A 19,325-nucleotide genomic window follows, 5' to 3' on the forward strand; every position below is an offset into this window, starting at 1 on the left:
GTCTTTGTGGCTGTGTTGGGTCTTCATAGCTGCGCACGGGCTTTCTCTAGTTGCAGCGAACAGGGGCTCCTCTTCTTTGCGGTGCGTGGGCTTCTCACTGTGGTGGCTTCTCTTGTTGCGGAGCACAGGCTCTAGGCACGAGAGCTTCAATAGTTGTGGCTCACGGGCTCTAGAGTGCAGGCTCAGTAGTTGTGGTGCACGGGCTTAGTTACTCTGCGGCATGTGGGATCTTCCCGGACCAGGGCTCGAACCTGTGTCGCCTGCATTGGCAGGCGGATTCTTAACCACTGCGCCACCAGGGAAGCCCCTCAGCTCCTTTTAAAATTGGATTTTTAAAAAATCATTGAGTTACAAGATTTCTTTTTTATATATTCTAGATTAAGTCCTGTATCAGATATTGATTTGCAGAACATTTTTCCCATCCTGTGGCTCGTCTTTTCACTTCTTTTTGGTGGTCTTTGAAGATAATGTCATTTGAAGCTTTTAATTTTTTTTTTTTTTTTTGCGGTACACGGGCCTCCCACTCTGCCGTGGCCTCTCCCGCCGTGGAGCACAGGCTCCGGATGTGCAGGCCCAGCGGCCATGGCTCACAGGCCCAGCCACTCCGCGGCATGTGCGATCCTCCTGGACCGGGGCACGAACCCACGTCCCCTGCATCAGCAGGCAGATTCCCAACGACCGCGCCACCAGGGAAGCCCTGAAGCTGTTAATTTTGATAAAGACCAGTTTATTAATTTTTTCTATTGTTACTCATGCTTTTGGTGTCATTATCTTATATATAATTTCTAGTCCCTACTTTTAGCAGAGTCAGAACAACAGCCTTCATTTGGTTTGTCATCGTGACAGAAAAACAAAAAAAAATGGTTAAAATAGTTAAAAATAGTTACCATTAGCTTTGAGGCCATAATACTTGATGAGTAATACTTTTAATTAACATCAAATCAAATGGCATTTGGCTGAGAATTCCATTCATGGTGTAAAGTAAATGGAAAATGATATGTTTTAATTGAATTAAATAGCATAATGAAAAATAAAATCAATGTTATTGATTTTAAAGCATTTTATTCAATAAAATTCTTCCTCCCCCCACTAAAATTTACGTTATTAGTTCTACTCTATCAGTGACATTTCCCCTTAACCTGTTAACCTTCAGACAACACAAAATGACTGTTAGATGAAGACATTGGTGATTGACACCTGGAACAGGAGTGGCTGTTCATTGGCAACAGTGCTTGAACATGAACGATGATGTATGATGAGCATATGCATGTTGTTAATTAGAATGTACTTAGAAGGATGATAGTCAGACTCTTTGCTCTAGGGGAAGAGGATGAAGCAGTTGTTTTAAAATTATGTTTTCTTTACACTGGGACTTGGGCTTCTGTTGGGAAGCTAAAGAGGGGGAGGCCTGGCTCCCTGACTTGTATTACAGCAGTTTTTGTTTAATCTGTTCTACAGAATGGGAGTTCATGGAAATGTACTTTGAAAAGAGGGCTTCTCTGTTTTTTTTTTTAAGTAGTAAATTGAAATGTACCAGTAAAAAGAATTAAAACATGGGAGTTTTTTTGTAAGCTGGTTGAAAATTACTTTTTCTATCAAAGTAATGTAGCATTGCTTCCTGAGTCAGCAGTATGATGATGTGGTATGCCCCAAATCTGATTTCATGCATTTCATAAAGGACTTTGCACACGCGATCAAATCCATCTCAATGTAAAGGAGACCTCGAGGCTAATTTTATGATATTTTTCGTCTAGTGTGTCACTTTATGTCGACTTTTCGACTAACTTGTGTGTCTTTTCTTTATGTTCAAAGGTTTTATACCGTTTTTATTTTCTTCCCAGGTTATGTGTGCCCAGTGAGCCACCCCTGACACAAGAAGCATCATCAGCACTTTATTAGTGATGGATACTGAGAAGAAACCAGAGAATGATGAGGATGACAGTGTAAACAAAGAAGCAAAAGACTTGAGAAATAGTTCACCCCATGATGTAGATTGTGGGCCTGTATCTGAGGTGATAGCAGATTCCTCTGAAAATTCCACAAGCAAAAGAGGCTTTTTAGAGTCATCGGACTTTGACAGCGCTGTCGTGGGGAATGATGGAAATGAACACGCTTCCAAGAGAATGAAATTAGCTGAGGCAGAGCCCCTCCAGTCAGGAGAGCTGGGCATCCCTGGGTCAGAGAGGCCTGAGGGCTCAGGCCCGGAAGCGGGTGTCCCGTTGGCGGGGACAGGGGTGGGGGCCCTCCTTAGTGACCCTGATGGAGGCGTGTGTCTTCCTGGTGCCTTTGCCGCCCCCTGCAGTGTTAGCCCCACGGACGCTGCTTCTCTGGAAACAGATGCTGAGAAGAAGCCCGCTCAGGAAATGGTTTTCCTTGATCCAGGAAGAGAGCTTCCCTTCCCTCAGAACGAGATGCCTGCGAGCAGTACCCTCGGAAGTGTGGATGCAGTTCTGCAGTGCGGCGCATGTGGTCACTCGTTTGTTTCCTGCTCCGATTTGGAGAAGCATGCCGAGTGTCACATGCAGCAGCCTGAGGACCACGCCTGCGGCCCCTGTGGCCACAAAGCAGAGAGCAGCACGGCCTTACATGTGCACGTCAGGCAGGCGCACGGGCCGCAGAGGGTCTTTTCTTGTGACCTCTGTGGCTTTCAGTGTGTGGAGGAGAACCTGTTGAACGCACACTATCTCGGCAAAACACATCTCCGGCGTCAGAACCTTGCTGCTCGTGGAGGGTTTGTACAGATCTTAACCAAACAGCCTTTTCCTAAGAAGCCATGTCCCATGGGAACAAAAAGTGTTCGCACAAAGCCAAGAGCGTCTAAGCCAATAGCAAAGAATGGCGGTTCAAAAGGATTACGAAACGTTGGAAGCAAATTTAAAGATTTCAGAGGAAGCATTTCTAAACAAAGTGGAAATGGCAGTGAGTTGCTGGTTGAAATGATGCCATCCAGGAGTACTTCACCAGAAAAAGTAGAGATTGTTGAAGAAAATGTAACCTCCCTCGATATACCTCGGAATCCTGAAAACCAGAGTAAAAAGTTAGGAGCCTTAGTCACCTCAGAGGGTCTCCTAGAGAAATTGGAATCTACCAGAAACACCCTCCAGGCAGCCCACGGTGTCAGTACGTCCTCAAGACCCAGACCTGAGCGGAACGTCCTCATGCTGGGCAGCAGCTTCCGACGACGCAGCGGCGCTTTCGCCCTAAGGGGCCAGGCGAAGAAAAGGTTCACTCTTTTAGGAGTTAACAAAAGAGGCACTACTGAAACTCAGAGGCTGTGCTTGAAACACTTTAGAACACAGATGAAAACAAGTGATGCTGAGTCAACACCCCAGCATGCAGAAACCAGTGGCAGCGTCCAGGGTCTGTGCGTCACATCCGCAGAGACCCAGGACCTGAAGCAAGACAGGAGAAGCTCCCATCACCCATGCTCCTTTGACTCGGTGACGGTGAGGCTGCCTTCTGATGACCAGGTGTTGTGTACGTGTACAGACTGTGGACACACAGCCACAAACAGGACAGAGTTGGAAATCCATGTGAAGAGGAGCCACGCAGGAGAGATGCAGTCTCACTGCCAGACATGTGGCTTTTCCAGTGCATCCAGGAGGGACTTGGATGCACACTCGCACAATAACCAGCATCAGCAGACCGCCCCCGGCCTCAGTTGTCAGTGTTGTTCCTTTACTTCCTTGAATGAAATGTACCTGAGAGACCACATGAAGGAAAAGCACAGTAGGGGGTTCCTTTGCACGCCTTGTGATCTGTGCTTCTCGTCTGAGAAAGACATGGAGGAACACAAGACAACTGAGAAGCACATTCACTTGTTGGGTCAGCCAAAGACTTCTCAATCATTTAACAATGATTTGGTTTTACAGACTTTACCTTTAAGTACTTTAGAATCAGAAAATACAAAAGATTCTGTGAGTGAGTCAGGAAAAGCAGCTCAGGAAGAGCCAGTTCAGTCCAGGGTAAGCCATGGAAATGAAGTAAGACATGCGAATAAGCCTCAGTTTCAGTGTAAGAAGTGTTTTTATAAAACAAGATCTTCCACTGTTCTCACAAGACACATAAAGCTCCGCCATGGTCAAGACTATCACTTTCTGTGTAAGGCATGTAATCTTTACTCATTGAGCAAAGAAGGAATGGAGAAACACATTAAGAGAAGCAAACATCTTGAAAATGCTAAGAAAAATAATATTGGCTTAAGCTTTGAAGAATGTATTGAAAGGGTCTGCATAGGTGCAAATGACAAAAAAGAAGAGTTTACCATTTCTGGGAATGGAAGGATAGAAGGCCATGTGGAAGGTGTGCAATTCCAGGAGCACACCTGTCTCGACAAGAGCATCCTCCTTCCCCAGGAACTGTCACAATCTGGTGTAATCACCAAAGAGGCTGAATTAACTTTGACCACTGCCCCAAAGAGAGGGAGACCTAAAGGTAACATCTCACGGACGTGTTCACACTGTGGTCTTTTGGCCTCGAGTATTACAAACTTGACCGTGCACATTAGACGAAAACACAGTCACCAGTACAGTTATTTATGCAAAGTGTGTAAGTATTATACTGTAACTAAGGGAGACATGGAACGTCATTGTGCCACCAAGAAACATAAAGGACGTGTAGAAATAGAAGCGAGTGGAAAAGCAAGTTCAGATATCATTGTTGGCCCGGAAGGGGGGAACCCTGAAGCCTGTAGGAAGAACACCGCTTCAGCAGTTTCGGATGTACCTGCCAGCAAGTCAGCTGAAGCAGACACCTCTGTGTCGGAAAAGCCAGCACTAGAGCAAGGGGATCCAGTTGGAGTCGACGTTGAGAATGTGTTTCACTCTACAGATGGGGAAACTAACGGTCACATTCTTGAGAGAAAGGAACAAACGTCTCTAGAACCAGAGGACCTTATCCATCAGGGCAATGCCTGCTCCCAGGGAGATGACATAGGTACAGGAGATAACAAATGTGCGCGCTGTGAGTTTAACGCTTACTCTTCTCCTTCTCTAGAACTGCACATAAAACGGAAACATACAAGAGAGTTTGCGTTTTATTGCATGGCGTGTGATTACTATGCTGTGACTCGGCGGGAGATGACCAGGCACGCAGCAACAGAAAAACATAAGATGAAAAGGCAGTCTTACCTGAACTCTTCTAACGTAGAAGCCAGTTCTGCAGAAATGTCCAAAACCATCATTATTCCTGAAGGGCAGCATCAGCAAAGTTCTGAAGAATTTCAGATAATTTCAGACCAACCCTCTGAAACTCTCAGAACTAGAAATGCTGCTGATTGTTCTATTTTGGATGAGAATACTAATTTAGATATGTCCAAAGTACTCTGCGCTCCTGGCTCTGTAGAAATTGAGACTGAGGAAGAATCTAATCTCAGCGAAGATCATTCCTTTTGTGAAGCTTTCCAGCCGCCCCTGGCCAAGGATAAAGTTACAAAACCGGAGGAGATGGTGTCCCTTAATATTTCCTCTAATTATGGCTCCCCAGGCAACTTTCAGAATGAAAATTCAGGAAGCTCAGCTTTGAATTATGAGACAGCAAAGGAAAACCACAGTATGTTGAATGACGTCAGTGATCCAGACACACATTGCAAGAGTGATGGCGGAAACATAGGGGACAAGGCAGATAAAGTCCTTGGCAAACGTGTGTGCCCCGGAGCTCTAGAAGGAGAGCATTCGGCTGAGAGCACCATGCTGAGAGCAACTGGAGAAGAGCTCAACCTGGGTGGCAGTGGTCAGAACAAAGTTGGAAGTGTGCAGAGTTCAGGGGATTTGAAAGATGTGCCAGAAGATCCCGTTCTAGAGAATAAGGAGATTCTGATGAATTCCCAACATGAAAGTAAAATAATTTTGGAAGAGGATGGTCCAGCTTCTGATAGCACCGTTGAAAATACTGATGTTTATGAAACTATAATCAGTATTGATGATAAAGGACAAGCCGTGTACAGTTTTGGCCGGTTTGATTCTTCCATCATAAGGATAAAGAACCCCGAAGATGGGGACCTGTTAGACCAGTCTGAAGAGGGGCTTATAGCAGCAGGAGTGAGAATGAGTGAGTTGCCCTTAAAGGACTGTGCTCAAGGTGTGAAAAAGAAGAAATCCGACGGCGGTTCCTTTGCCGAATCCACACGAATTCGTTGTGATGACTGTGGCTTCTTAGCAGATGGTTTGAGTGGACTGAATGTTCACATAGCCATGAAGCATCCTACAAAAGAGAAACACTTCCACTGTCTGCTGTGTGGAAAGTCGTTCTACACGGAGAGCAACCTCCATCAGCATTTGGCCAGTGCTGGTCACATGAGAAATGAACAGGCCAGCGTCGAGGAGCTTCCCGAGGGAGGGGCCACCTTTAAATGTGTCAAGTGTACAGAGCCCTTTGATTCTGAACAGAATTTATTTCTGCATATTAAAGGGCAGCATGAGGAACTGCTCCGAGAGGTGAATAAGTACATAGTGGAAGACACTGAGCAAATCAACCGCGAGAGAGAGGAAAATCAGGGGAACGTTTGCAAGTATTGTGGGAAGATGTGTCGCAGTAGCAATTCGATGGCATTCCTAGCACACATTCGCACTCACACAGGTATGTAAAGTGCAGCAAATCTCTCTTTACCCACCAGGTGCAGAGGAGTGATAGAGTTCGGACATTTGTTCCCATCCAAATGTGGAGTCCTTAACTGCATTTGCCAGTCGGCCTCCACCCAGTTCACCTCCCACTGCCCCGTGGCTCTGGACGCTGCCATAGTCTTTGTTGACCCTTAACATTTCTTAAGGTAATTAATTGAGCCTTAGTGATTCCAAAGGCACGATGTTTGGCAGATCTCTTTTATCAAGAAGCCTAGTCCCTCTGATGCGTTTGTTAAATTCCTGTCTCTCACAGCTTTTCAGTTGTCTCTAAGTCCTAGTTGTTTGGTTTTCCAGGGTGTCTATTAAGTGGCACTTTGGGTTTCAGAGGACATATTAAGTGGCTTTTGAAGAGTGGAATATGAAAATTTTCTTACAGTTTTAGGGATTTAAATGTATTCATTGCCAGATAGTTTATATACCAAAGTGTAACTCCCAGGCAACAAGATTCTGCTTTCAAGGATCAAAATTAGTGAACACTTTTCAAAGTTAATATGTCCTGGGGATTTGGTTTGCATGGAGGTAGCACTTGATTTAATTTCTGTGCTGTCACATGTAGTGTTCCATTTTAATGTTCAATTTTAGGTAGAAATTTTTTTAAAAAACTTTTTGTGGAAAATACATAAGCCACTATTCTAAATTTATGTTAAAATTCACTGCAGTGTTTCTATAAACCTGCCATACATTCTTTGTTTTAAATGGACAGCTTTTGTAAATCATTGTGCTCTGCTTAGACAAGTTCTGTCTCCATGGTTGAATTTATGAGTGGATTTGAATAATAAATTCACATTTCAATGAACATATTTTCATTAAAACTGTAAGGTTTATTTTACTGTACTTTTAAATAATGGCTTATTATTAAAGATATACTTTAAATTCATGCAGTTTTTGAAACTTAGTGCACGGTTACAAGGAGGAAGACAAAAGGGTATGGAACATTATTAAGAGTTTAGGGTGATTAAAGATAGATAAAAGTTTTTCTCTGAAGAAAGTAACAGGGCAACCTGCATAAGGTTAATCTAGGTAAGTATAAACATTGTACTCTTGATCCCAGCTCTTCCCATGTAGTAGAACCACCCCTGGAGAGTAAGGTCAAATACTTATTTGTTGGCCTTATTAATACCTCTGTCGGTACCATGTTGCCGCTCACTTTCTGAAATGATAGGTTTTAGAAATCAGGCTCATTCATGTGTGCAGAAAATAGGTTCTTTCTTAACGTGCCCTCTTAAGGCAGATAAAACTGAATAAAACTAAGAGGAAGATGCTAATGGAGCTCTTTTTAGAATTCTTTATGCAACTGTCTGGTCAAGACATGTTGCTTATAATTGATGTGTCCATTACTTGAATTCTCTTGTAATTATAGTCAATAAGTCTTGTAAATGTGTAGAAGCTCGCTAAAAGCCACAAATTCAAGAACAGAGTAAGGCTGATAATTTAAAATAATCAATGTAGGCATTTCAGCACTTAATTCCCTTGTGTGTTGATAGCTGATCATTCTTAATCCATTAAGATTTATTTAGTCGTTTACAATGCAAAATAGGTTTGCACTGGTCACTTGTGCCATTTGAAAATGTCCACCAGGTTAAGTGCAGAATGTAGTCCATTAGTCTTCCTTGACTATATGTATTAATTGCATTTAAAATCAAGTTAATGTGGATGTGAAAGTGAGGTAACTATCAATATGTGACAGAGTAACCCTACTTATATAAGTTACATCATTGATTGTAACATTTAGTAAAAGTTAGCATACTTTTTAACATCTCCTGTTGGCTTATCAGCAAGTACATTTTTATGGTGTTCTGAGGCACCGCAAAGAGCTCTCTTCCTGAGTCCCCAGTGCCAGCCGACATTTCAATTTTGCAAGTCATTTTTTGCGGGGAGGTTGCTCTCCAGGTTTTAATCCAAGGCTTTTTTGTTGTTGTTGTTGTTTTCTTTTGTTTTTTTTCCTGGGGGCATCTTAAAAAGAATTGCTTCTCTGATACTTTGCTTATGTCCATGAAATAGTAATTCAGGGACTGTTATTAATGGTTAACTGGAAAAGGGCTTATTCTTCCAATCCCTGTTTTCATATTTTGTGATTTACTATATGTTTTATGTAACCTTTTCTTCCCCTCCTTAACACGATAAAAGCAGCACTTGAAGAAACAAATGAGTTTTGGTTATCAAGGATTGTGGGAAAAAAGCCTCCCAGAGTTTTCCTGAGTGCTCGCTGGTATGAAGCCATCCACGTGACCAGAAAGTGCAGCGTCTCCTTTCCCTTTGCGTTAGTAATACAGGAAAAGCTGTTCATTTTCTCTCCGGCATTGTTCTGGTAGTTAGAGCTTTAATTTCCTATACCAGAGGTCATTAAGTCGGAAGACTGTCTGAAGCCCTTAACTTCCTGTTCAGAGCGTGCTGGTCTCTGGCGCTATTTGGAAATGTCCACACGTGGGAGAACATTAGGGCTGGTGGTGTTTGTACCTTAATAAGTGACGGTTTAGAAGCCAGAACAGCTTGGGAAGAGGCGGTTAGGGGGAGTTAGTGCGTTGAGTTTAAGCGCAGTGAGGGCAGGGCCTCTGCTTTGCTCACTGCTTCACCCCCATGTGGTGCTGGCTTTCAGTGCTGTTTGTTGAATGAAGGAGTAAACAGCTGAGCAGAGGAACCAGTGAAGTGTTCAGTGTAGGGAGGATTGTGGAGTGGAGAAGCATTAATTAGATAATGGGTTGTATCCATATTACTTGATTCTTTAAGACCTAAAGTCTTCTTATGATTTTTTAAGTGTCAGTGTCACGTCCATGTATACATAGCAGTTGGCAGTGAATGAAGTTGAGGAAGGCCAGTGCAGGTCTGAGGGGGAGGCTTTGTTTTTAAAGTCTTTGGAATTATTTAGGTAACATTGTGAGGTGCCAGAAAGCTAGAGACCCTCTTTCATTTTTCCCTTTCAGAAAACCTCACAGGCCAAATTAAAACAAAACAAAAACTACTGAGGGTAATGCTGTCTCATGGAGTGGGACTATTTAAAATAATATTGACAGTTTGTAATAATCTCAATATGCCTGAAAGACAAATTTAGAAATATGTGGTCTTACAAATTTTGCCTTAAAAATACTATGCCTGGATTCATTTTGGAATGGGCCTAGCAGGCTTAAAAATGGAAACGCTGTCAGGAAAAAAAATGGGACATTTCTTGTTTTCTTATACAGAAAAATGTTACCCCTGGTCCCGTAGTATTAGAATTTTTATGGCCAGGAAGGAGATGTTAACACATCTCTGCATGTAAGATACAAAAAGTAGTCAGGGCCTCCGTGATTTCTACATGGAAACAGTCAACAGGGTGACTCGTGGATGTGTTGTCAGCACACCAGCAGTGATGGCTGAAACCCGAAGGAACTGCGGTTTCCACCAGGGAGCCACGGACAGTCCACTGAAAGCGCTGAAGGTCTGTGTCCGGCCCCCGTGGCCCGTGTGCTGCCACACAGAGGAACTCACACCCTGTAGTGCAGAGCGAGCACACAAGGGCTTGAGTCACGAGATATTTTGGATCCTTTCACCAAAATTGTAATAATACACGTGTTGAGAGAGCTTTATCTTCTTCGTTTAGAGTCCTGATGTTATTGTTGATTAATAATTTCCTAATTACCTTTAGTGCAGTTTAATTTAAAGTACAGGTGAATTGGTTCTTCTCACTGTTTTCTTTTACAAGTCCCTTTATAGAATGCTGTGTCAAGATGAAATGTTTCAAAGTAGTGATAGGCTTAGTTTTATCAGAATCATTTAAATAAACTGTAGTCTCTAATGTGACTGATAGAATGTGATTGCTGTAAGCCGCAGTCTCAACCTGCTTTTGACATTTAAACATATAAAGCTGACGAGATACAACCATTCAGGTGCTAAATATATTTTACCTCTACTTCTAACAGTAGAAATGGAAGTATTAGAAGATCTGGCTTCATTGTCTCTGAACTGTGAAATATTCAACTTTGCCCGTGCTTAGTACTGTTGACTTTTTTATTTCTGTTAGAAGATTAAAATTAAATGCTTCACTTTTTTTGTCAGCTTTTGGGAATTAAATTGAAATTTAAGACTCAAAGTTTTTACTGAGCGCTTCAATTTCAGCACAGTATTCTTGGAGGATTTTTTTTCAAGGGCATTGCGCAAAGTTCCATTGATCAAAAATGATTTACTGCAACTTTTTTATTTGAGCTCTTTTTGTATATTTATTAAAGTCCACATATTTCATATTCTGTCTAACTGTATTAGAAGAGGTACTTCACCAAGTAGGTACTAAACATGCTATGAAAAATTTGGAAACATTGTACCAATTTTAAACTGTGTTTTTTTAAATGATTTTATTTCCTTGAGGATTTAAAGGTTAGAATTAGAAAATGGTATATATGTGTTACACTTTGAAAGAGTGTTGCTTCTTGTTAATATGGGTACTGATTATCAATTAGTAACTATTTTCCAGTTAGAATCTACCTATTATTGACAGTAAGTTTGTGGACTCTTGAAATAATTTTGTCTCCTCATTTTTTGAGTATAGATTAATCTTATTTCTTTATGAAATAAAAAAATTGTTGGTACTGTGCCTTTTATGTTGAAATGTTCTTGAAATCAACAGTAGCCATAATGTCAGTAATTCTGATTTGCTGAATCATCACAGATTTTTGGCTCTAAAATGATCATAAAAGCAAATAATTTATCCACGATATATTCTTATATTGTATGGTATTGAAAGAGTAATATTGTGAATAATTTGGGATGTTAGAAAAAAAACTGAAATATTAATGTGAAAAAATTCAAAGCTGTAGAAATATGAGGGAACGGGGATGTGGCCACTGAGAAATTTATTTGATAATAAATATATTTTTAAAAAACATCAGCTACTCTGTATGCATTTATGTTTTAAAAATGTTCCATTTAAAATGTTAAATGACTTTTAAAACTATTTTTGTGAATTGTAAGAAAAATATTTGAAATTATGTAGCTCATCTCATCTGCTTAGTACTGCTCAGGTGTATCACCTTTGACTTTAAATTTTATAAATGTTATTGAAAGTTAGAAATACTCATTGGAACATTAAAGTCTTCTTGGTGGAATAATTGTGGAATGCGTGTCTGTTCAAGTTAGAAAGGAATGCAGGTATTCCATTTGGGGGACAGAAATTTGTAATTAGATTATAAGTATGATTTAAGATCTGGGCCTCTTTTAAAACTTTATCAGTAATGTATTATTCAAATTCAAATCATACTTTATGTTAAATTTATTTAGGATCAAAACCATTCAAGTGCAAGATATGCCATTTTGCAACAGCTCAGCTTGGCGATGCCAGAAACCATGTCAAAAGGCACCTTGGGATGAGGGAATACAAGTGTCATGTCTGTGGGTGAGTAAATTGAAACCGTCTCTACCGTGGTGAACCAGGAAGCATGTGCAGGGTATCCATTGTTTCAGAATTCAAAACTGATAGGAGTAAGAGTGGCTAAAATTATGCATGCGTATCCTTCTTTCCATTGTTATGGTAAATTCCTTAAACACAGTTATGACATTCTTCTCCCACTTCTAATCCTGTACTGAAGATGAGCAATTTTATGGGCTACAAGGTCAATTTGAACCTGTAATCTGTAAATTGACTAAATTATAGGATGTTCATTCATATTGCCAGAGAGAAGTGTAAATTCCATTTAAAGACATAAAAAAATACATAATATAGCTTCAGTATTGTATATGTATGTTTTTTTTCTTTTGCTATACCGCTTTAATTTTAATCACATTAATGGCTCTTTGGATACATTGGACACATTCTATAAGGAAAAAAGCAGAAAAAGATTTAATTTCAGAGAACTGATTATTGCAGGGATGAAGCTTAAAAAACCAGTGTATAATGTAGGTTTTTGTGTAACGTTATTTCAAAACTTGTTTTTTTCTGTTTTAGTTAATGGCTGTTTCCTCTAAAGAATCATTCACAATGTTTAATTGTCACTCAAATGTGTTGCATTTAATAGGAAGCAATGAGACGCCTTAATGCAACACTAATTAATTTAGCAGAAATGTTTGAAAGGTTTTAAAATGCCATGGCATCTATGGTATATCATAGGACATTCAGAGCTGGATTTTAATACCTTACTTCTGATTAAAAGTATATTTTAATGCTGTTATGCTAGAGAAATTAACTAATAAGTGCATCGTATAAAAACACTTTATGTGAAACCTGAGGAACCTGCAGTTCTTATGGTTAATTCACAAAACACTTCGGATTCAATTAAATTATGCAATGCGTACATGTTTTTTATATATATATATATATATATATATATATATATATATATATATATATATATAAAACTCTCCCGTTGCGGAGCACAGGCTCCGGACGCGCAGGCTCAGCGGCCATGGCTCACGGGCCCAGCTGCTCCGCGACATGCGGGATCCTCCCGGACCGGGGCATGAACCCACGTCCCCCGCACTGGCAGGTGGACTCTCAACCACTGCGCCACCAGGGAAGCCGCGTACATGTTATATTAAGTTTATTTTTTCAGTGGAAGATTCTTCTGGTTAGCACTACTGTGTAAATATCTTTTAAGTCAAAAACAGTTTCTGTTTTTTAATGGACTGTACATTTCATCCCAGGATGCAGTTGCATTTTTTGACCCTTAAGATAGTTTTACAAATAACTTTGCAAGCAGTTTTATTAACCATGGCCTGTGATTTATTCATTGGCAGAATTGATGGTTCAGTGACTTGGAGCTAAAGTAAATGAAGATGAACCTTTGCCCTGAAGCCCCCTGAACATCAGTGGGAGAATGAGTTTTGTTGCTACTGATTTTAGCTGCAAGGGTCGAGTGCCACATGGTTCATTTAATTGCTCCAGGTCTCGGAATTTTAAAAGATACCTCATTTATTGTTTTTACCATGTGAGTTATAGGATAGAGGAAGGCCCTGACTCCAATGAAAATTTGTGCTATGACAATAAGCAGTTTCTTCTTTGTGTCTGCAAAATAAGGAAATAATTTTTGCATACTATGTTATTAGAAACCTAATTCCATTCATTTTTTATTAGCGTTACCAAAACCTGGAAAGAGAAGAAGAAACTTTCAGAGAGCAGTTTCTGACATATGTAGCGTCAAAAACAATGTCTGATTGATTGGCTTTGGTTGTGTGATTTGAGCAGTGCACACTTGCTTAGCTCATTGCTTAGCATGTACAACTGGCATGTTGCACTAATGGTTTATATAATGATTCCCAAGTAAAGAATTATAAGTACATATAGCTATGTTGAGTTTTATATGGCTGTCAGAGAAGTCTACGTGTGTGTGTGTATACATAGAAAAATCAATCTAGATTCTCAAATTGTATCACTTAAAATTACAATAGTCGTTGAATTTTATTTGAACAAGAAATAATAGTTCTCTTAATTTTTTATGTGAATTTGATTTAAAAGTCACATAACAGTTACTTGTACAGGGTAGACATTTTTACAGTGAAGCTAAAAGTTCTGAAGAATTTCAGTAAACTGCAGAATGCCTATCGACCTATGTAGTTGACACAGAACAATAATGAGTTAAATACCCTTTAATGCTAAAGAAAAAGTATCATAGGTTGTTCTGTATTCCATGTGTTTCAAAGGGATAGAGCAGAATGTAGGTTAAAAATTAAAGTAAAAAACGTTAAAAAAAAAAAGAGAGAATTGGCTATCAGATTAGTGGCAGTAGAGAGCACTGGTACATTAACATCACTGACAATGTCAATTCATTATCATTGATGGCTAAATAATCTTAGAAATGCTCAGTGGACCTATTAGTTCCTGAACATAAGCAGCTTATGCTGCATTTCTTCATTAGCTTTAATTGCTATAAATTTTACCTTTTAAAAAATCATGCTTTAAAAGGTGAAGTGATCTTTCAGGAACATTAACTCTATAATTTTGTCACAAACAGAAGGTCTTGCACTATGTTTTGTTTTCTTCAGTAGTTAGTATCTTAGTGTCTGTTTTAGAATTTTACTAATAACCCCTTCACTGTTTGAGTTGTAAGAAATAAACGGTTTTTCAAACAGTTCTGTTAGAGTAATAATATATGAAAACAGTGGGGCAGGCACATTTTTGAAGTGAAATTATTACTCACAGTGTTGTACTATTTTTCCTTAGTTACCTCTTGAAAAAAATCTTATATTCTATGGTGAAATTGATGAAAACAACAAACAGTACATTTTGTTGAAAAGACATCAGTATTAATGTTTCAGTTTATTTGTAATTGTATGACTTCTTTTTCATATCTTTAAGATTTTAGATGCTCATCAAATATGTATCATATATTATTTACTAAGGCTTAATTTAAGGGTTGTGCATTAGCTACTCCTTTAATAAAAACTGCCTTTTAAACTTTTATTTCAGTTGTTTGAACCTACACTGATCTTCTTTGAATTTTTAAGCTCAATTTTAAGATCTCTCTGTCCCCCTCATCGGCAAATCTAGCCACAGTATATCATGGATTTGAGTCATTTGACCAAAGAGGCTGAATGTATTGTATTCGATGTCTAATTCCTAATGCTAGCTGGGATTCAGAATTCAAGATTTAAGTTTTGTTTACCCATGGTTTACATGCTTTATGTCAGGGTATAGGTTTCAGAAATGTATTGCTCTGCACTCCCTGTTTTAAGAACATGTTATAGATAACTTCATTTAAAAGCCTTTCATTTTACTTTCACTTTTAGGAGGAGCACTTTTTGAATTACAGTTTCTTAATGTTTTTCTTACTTCTGAGCATGACCCCAAGAGGAATTTTATAGAATATAGGTGAATTTATATTTAGCACTTGTTGGATAGTTAACATGAAAATGTGCTATGGGTCGGACATAGGGCTTAGTGGGGGAGAAAATAAAAAATAATAGAAAACACCTTATATAGAAGTTAATAATTTTGTTGGGAACATATGTTTAAAAATAGGTAAACACATTTTTCCTAAGTCCGTGATCTTTACCTTTGCTATTTTTCGTAGTCAAGAACTTAAAAATCTCAGTGGCTGAAGAACATCATTGTGGAAACCATGTTTTGTTAAATTCATTTACATTTATTTTAGTAATCTCTTCCTCCGTGTGTGTACACACATACACACACACATTAGTGTATATATAATACTCTCAGTAATAAATAGTATTTAAGCAGTGCTGTGTTTTAGTGTACAGCTTAATTAGCAGTCGTTTCATTTGTTGATCTCAGTTTCATGAGATTGTTTATCTCATGTTCATTATCCCATCGTACAGATGGTAAACCTGAGAGTAAAAGTATTTTTAGTGATGGAGTTAAATTATGGGCTAGTAATGGTAGACCACTGTTTCCTTCCTTTAACTGTACCTTTTCTTTATTTCTCTGCTTTTGTAATATCTGTTGTTTTAGTTACTGATTTTAATTTGTACTTATTTTTTTTCTCTCTAAGGTTGTTTTCTCTAGCATGTGATAGCTGTAACTTCCAGCCCCCAGCCACTTTTGTTTTCTGCTTTTGCTCAGACTTACATTATTCTAAAAAATTGCTTGCACTGTATTTTATTTTAATATTCTGGTATTCAGTCTCTTTCGCTCTCTCTCTCTTTTTGGTCTCTCTCTGTTTCACTTTTCTCATATTAAAGTGTTGTTTTAAATAATTTTATTATTTTTCCTCATTGTTCTTTATGTGTTGATAATTTATTGCACTTGAGTTGTTACAGATTGAACATGTTAGTATCATAGAAATAAGTGCCTAAAAAAGAGAAGATTTTATTGTCTTTCCATTAGGGTGAGAGGGGTAAAATTGATCTTCTTGGGTTATGGTTTTTGTTTTTCATTACTAGTTACTACAAAAAAAGACTAAGTAGAAAATTAGTAAGTAGCCTGTGAGTTCAGTAAACCCGGGAAATGATACTTAACTTTTGTATGCCATTATTCACAAAAACCCCAGTATGCATGATTTAGGGGTTATGTTATTTTCTGACCGCTTTCCCTGTGTCTAGTCTTGAATCTTGTATATAAACAGTTGAGTAGTACTTACCTAATCAGGAGAGAATAGGGCATTTACTAAATCTGTCACCTCTGGGTTCATGAAAAGATTCTAGAGATTTTCTATTGTGTATTAATGTGCTTATGAACTGTTTATTCTTAGTTGGTTTAAGAAACCTTAAGTAGAAAGTTACTAATGCAGCAAAACTCTTTGTGTGTGTGTGTGTGTGGCATTACCTAGTTTTTGTGCATTAGAAGGGATCTCTATGTAGATGATTATAATGTCACTTTCTGACCTTTGCAGCTTGAATAATTGTAAATCATTGCTTCATAACGTGTCAGAGAATGTCTGTACTAGGCAATTAAATGGCAGAATATAATAGACCAAATTATTGCCTGTCATGTTTTCAACAACACAGTTAGTATTTGAGTTACACTTAATCATTACGTGCATTAGCAACTTCATTGGAATCCAGCTTCAGGCTGAGCATGAAATACATTACATTATTTAAACCTCTAATGGTACAAGTCATTTATTTGTGTTGAAGTGTACAACATGCAGAGTTTCATAAAGCAAGGAACACTTGAGAGCTTAATTTATCCAAATCAAAGTCTAAATGCAGATAAACACAAGTGGCAAAAATTAGTAATTTTTATAGGCTGGAAATATTTAAAAATACATGGTTGTGTGTAATTTTAGGCAGCAGGAATAAATTAAAATCACTGTTTTTAGTCTGCTCTGAGAATTAAAGCTGTGTATACCTAAATCATTAAGAGCACCATGGGATTGCATTTTTAGCTGAACAATTAATTACAGCCATCATATCTACAGATGTATCCAAATAAAATAAGTTTTTGGTTCGGCTGGTTGTTTTGGTTAAAGAGACATAGGAAAAAAGACATAGATAGAAAAAGTTTGTTTTATATCATGTCATAAATTATGCATGTAACAATATAAAGGGCAGCATCTCTCAATTTTATAAAAAACATCAAAACTAACATTAAAATACTCTTGTTATAAAGGATGTGTTACATATTTTATCTCTATAATATTTTAATGCTTTTTGTTTAATTGTATATTTTTGTCTTTAGTTTGAAAATTTAAAAATCCCACATAATGCTGACTGTCTCTCTTCCTGTCAGTGAGGAGTACCAAATGTACATTGTTAGTTTATTCTTCTGATGTTGAAGTCCTTGAAATACCATTTAAATACTGAATGGATGTTATTTTATATTTTTTATAAACAAATGACTTTTTATTTTGAAAATCTAGGAGATATCTTGGTTATTATATTAAAATAAAATATACTTTTTCTCAGATACGATTGTAGGATATTTTTTAGTGAACTGCTTTGTAAATCCAGGAGAGAGTCGGGGGTATGGTTAGGATAACGGGGAAGAAACAGAAGAAACGGTTTTCCGCCTCTCCTCACAGGGAGAGGAGGGCATCTTCGTCACCACCATATCCTGTGCTCCTTTTTTGTGATAGAGTTTTCTTGAATTTTTGCCTTGGAAGAGTAGGGTCATAGATTTATTCCAAGGCAGTAAGTGTGATCAGCTCATAAGAAAATAGAAATAAAATACACATTGTCATTTGTTGCTGTTGTAGTTGAAAACACTGGCCTCTGTCTCTAAGGTCTTTTCCAGTGAAAAGGTCTTATCTCAGTGACTTAAGTAATTTTTCCTTTATTTTTATTTTAAAATGTTCCATGGTGACTTTAAAATGCTATTGTGGAATCACAGGATTCCTTAGCCCTCCTGATCTCAGGAGTGAAATACAGAAGGGCAGCTACTCCTCTGGTTTCCTTGGCCTGTCCTGTGATTTTTTTTTTTATTTTTATTGTTAACCTGTTTTCTCCCTCCGTCTTCCTGTTCATGTGTTTCTGAAAGTCCTTTACTTTCTACAGGGTTTTGCTCTTTGATTTGTCTGAGACTGAATAGAGGAGGTGTTGGAAATGTAGATACGAGGGAAGTACAACCATTGATTCAGGTATTCATTCATTTCCCATTGGGCAGATTCTTGACAGTTTCCTCTTCAAGTAGGCCCAGGTGGTGCAACGGCCCTGCCGTCACGTGCTCCAAGTAGGAGAGACAGACTCAGAGGCAGACTACAGGGGAAAGAGAGGGGGATGGTGGTCCACAGAGGAGGGGTGCCCAGCTCTGCTTGGGAGCAGCAGGAAAGGCTTCATTCAGAGGATGGGTTTGAGTTGTTTCTCGAAGGATGAGGAGGTATTTATACACAAGGCAAAAAAGGACACTTTTTTATTAGAGGGAACAAAAGAGCAAAAGTAGTGAAGTATGGAATAGCATGGCATATTAAGAACACTGCGAGAAATTCCTGGAGTTTTAAGTGCTTAGAAGGGGTGAAGCGGGGGATTTTTTTAATATTAAATATTTATGGAGCATCAGTATGTGCTGTTAGTCTTTAGGGTTAAAAGATCAAAATGATATCTGCTGCAAATGGATGGAGAAAGCTCAGGTAAAGAAATGCCCAAGTCTTTTCTGACTCTTGTTGCCGATTCAAAAAATATTTCATCAGCTAGGTAGCGTGATGTGAAGGTGAGTGGGGGTTAGGCAGGCAGCCAGGGGCAGCCCATTCCAGGCAGGGCTTTGGGGAGGTTCAGCCAGGAGCATGGCGAGTTCAGGAGCCACAGGGACTTCAGCTCTGCCTGAGGTGGGACTGTAAAGGAAGGCGCAGGTGGCAGGGCCGGATCACAAAACTGTGCCATGCTACGGTGCTGAATGCTGGCCTTTTCCTC

At 38.9% G+C, this 19,325-nt stretch overlaps 1 protein-coding gene across 2 annotated transcripts in view; it reads left to right on the top strand.

The window, feature by feature from the left end:
* Positions 1–19,325, top strand: part of ZNF407 (zinc finger protein 407) — a 420,199-nt gene that overhangs the window by 22,508 nt on the left and 378,366 nt on the right. For both annotated transcript variants that reach the window (XM_082667537.1, XM_082667538.1), the window contains exons 2-3: positions 1,842–6,576; positions 11,868–11,982. In XM_082667537.1, coding sequence (XP_082523663.1) covers positions 1,902–6,576; positions 11,868–11,982 — 4,790 coding nt within the window. In that variant the 5' untranslated portion in view covers positions 1,842–1,901. The remainder of the gene's footprint in view (positions 1–1,841; positions 6,577–11,867; positions 11,983–19,325) is intronic.

The sequence above is a fragment of the Grampus griseus genome (genome assembly GCF_964374135.1).
Source record: "Grampus griseus genome assembly, chromosome: 12".
Lineage (NCBI taxonomy): Eukaryota > Metazoa > Chordata > Mammalia > Artiodactyla > Delphinidae > Grampus > Grampus griseus.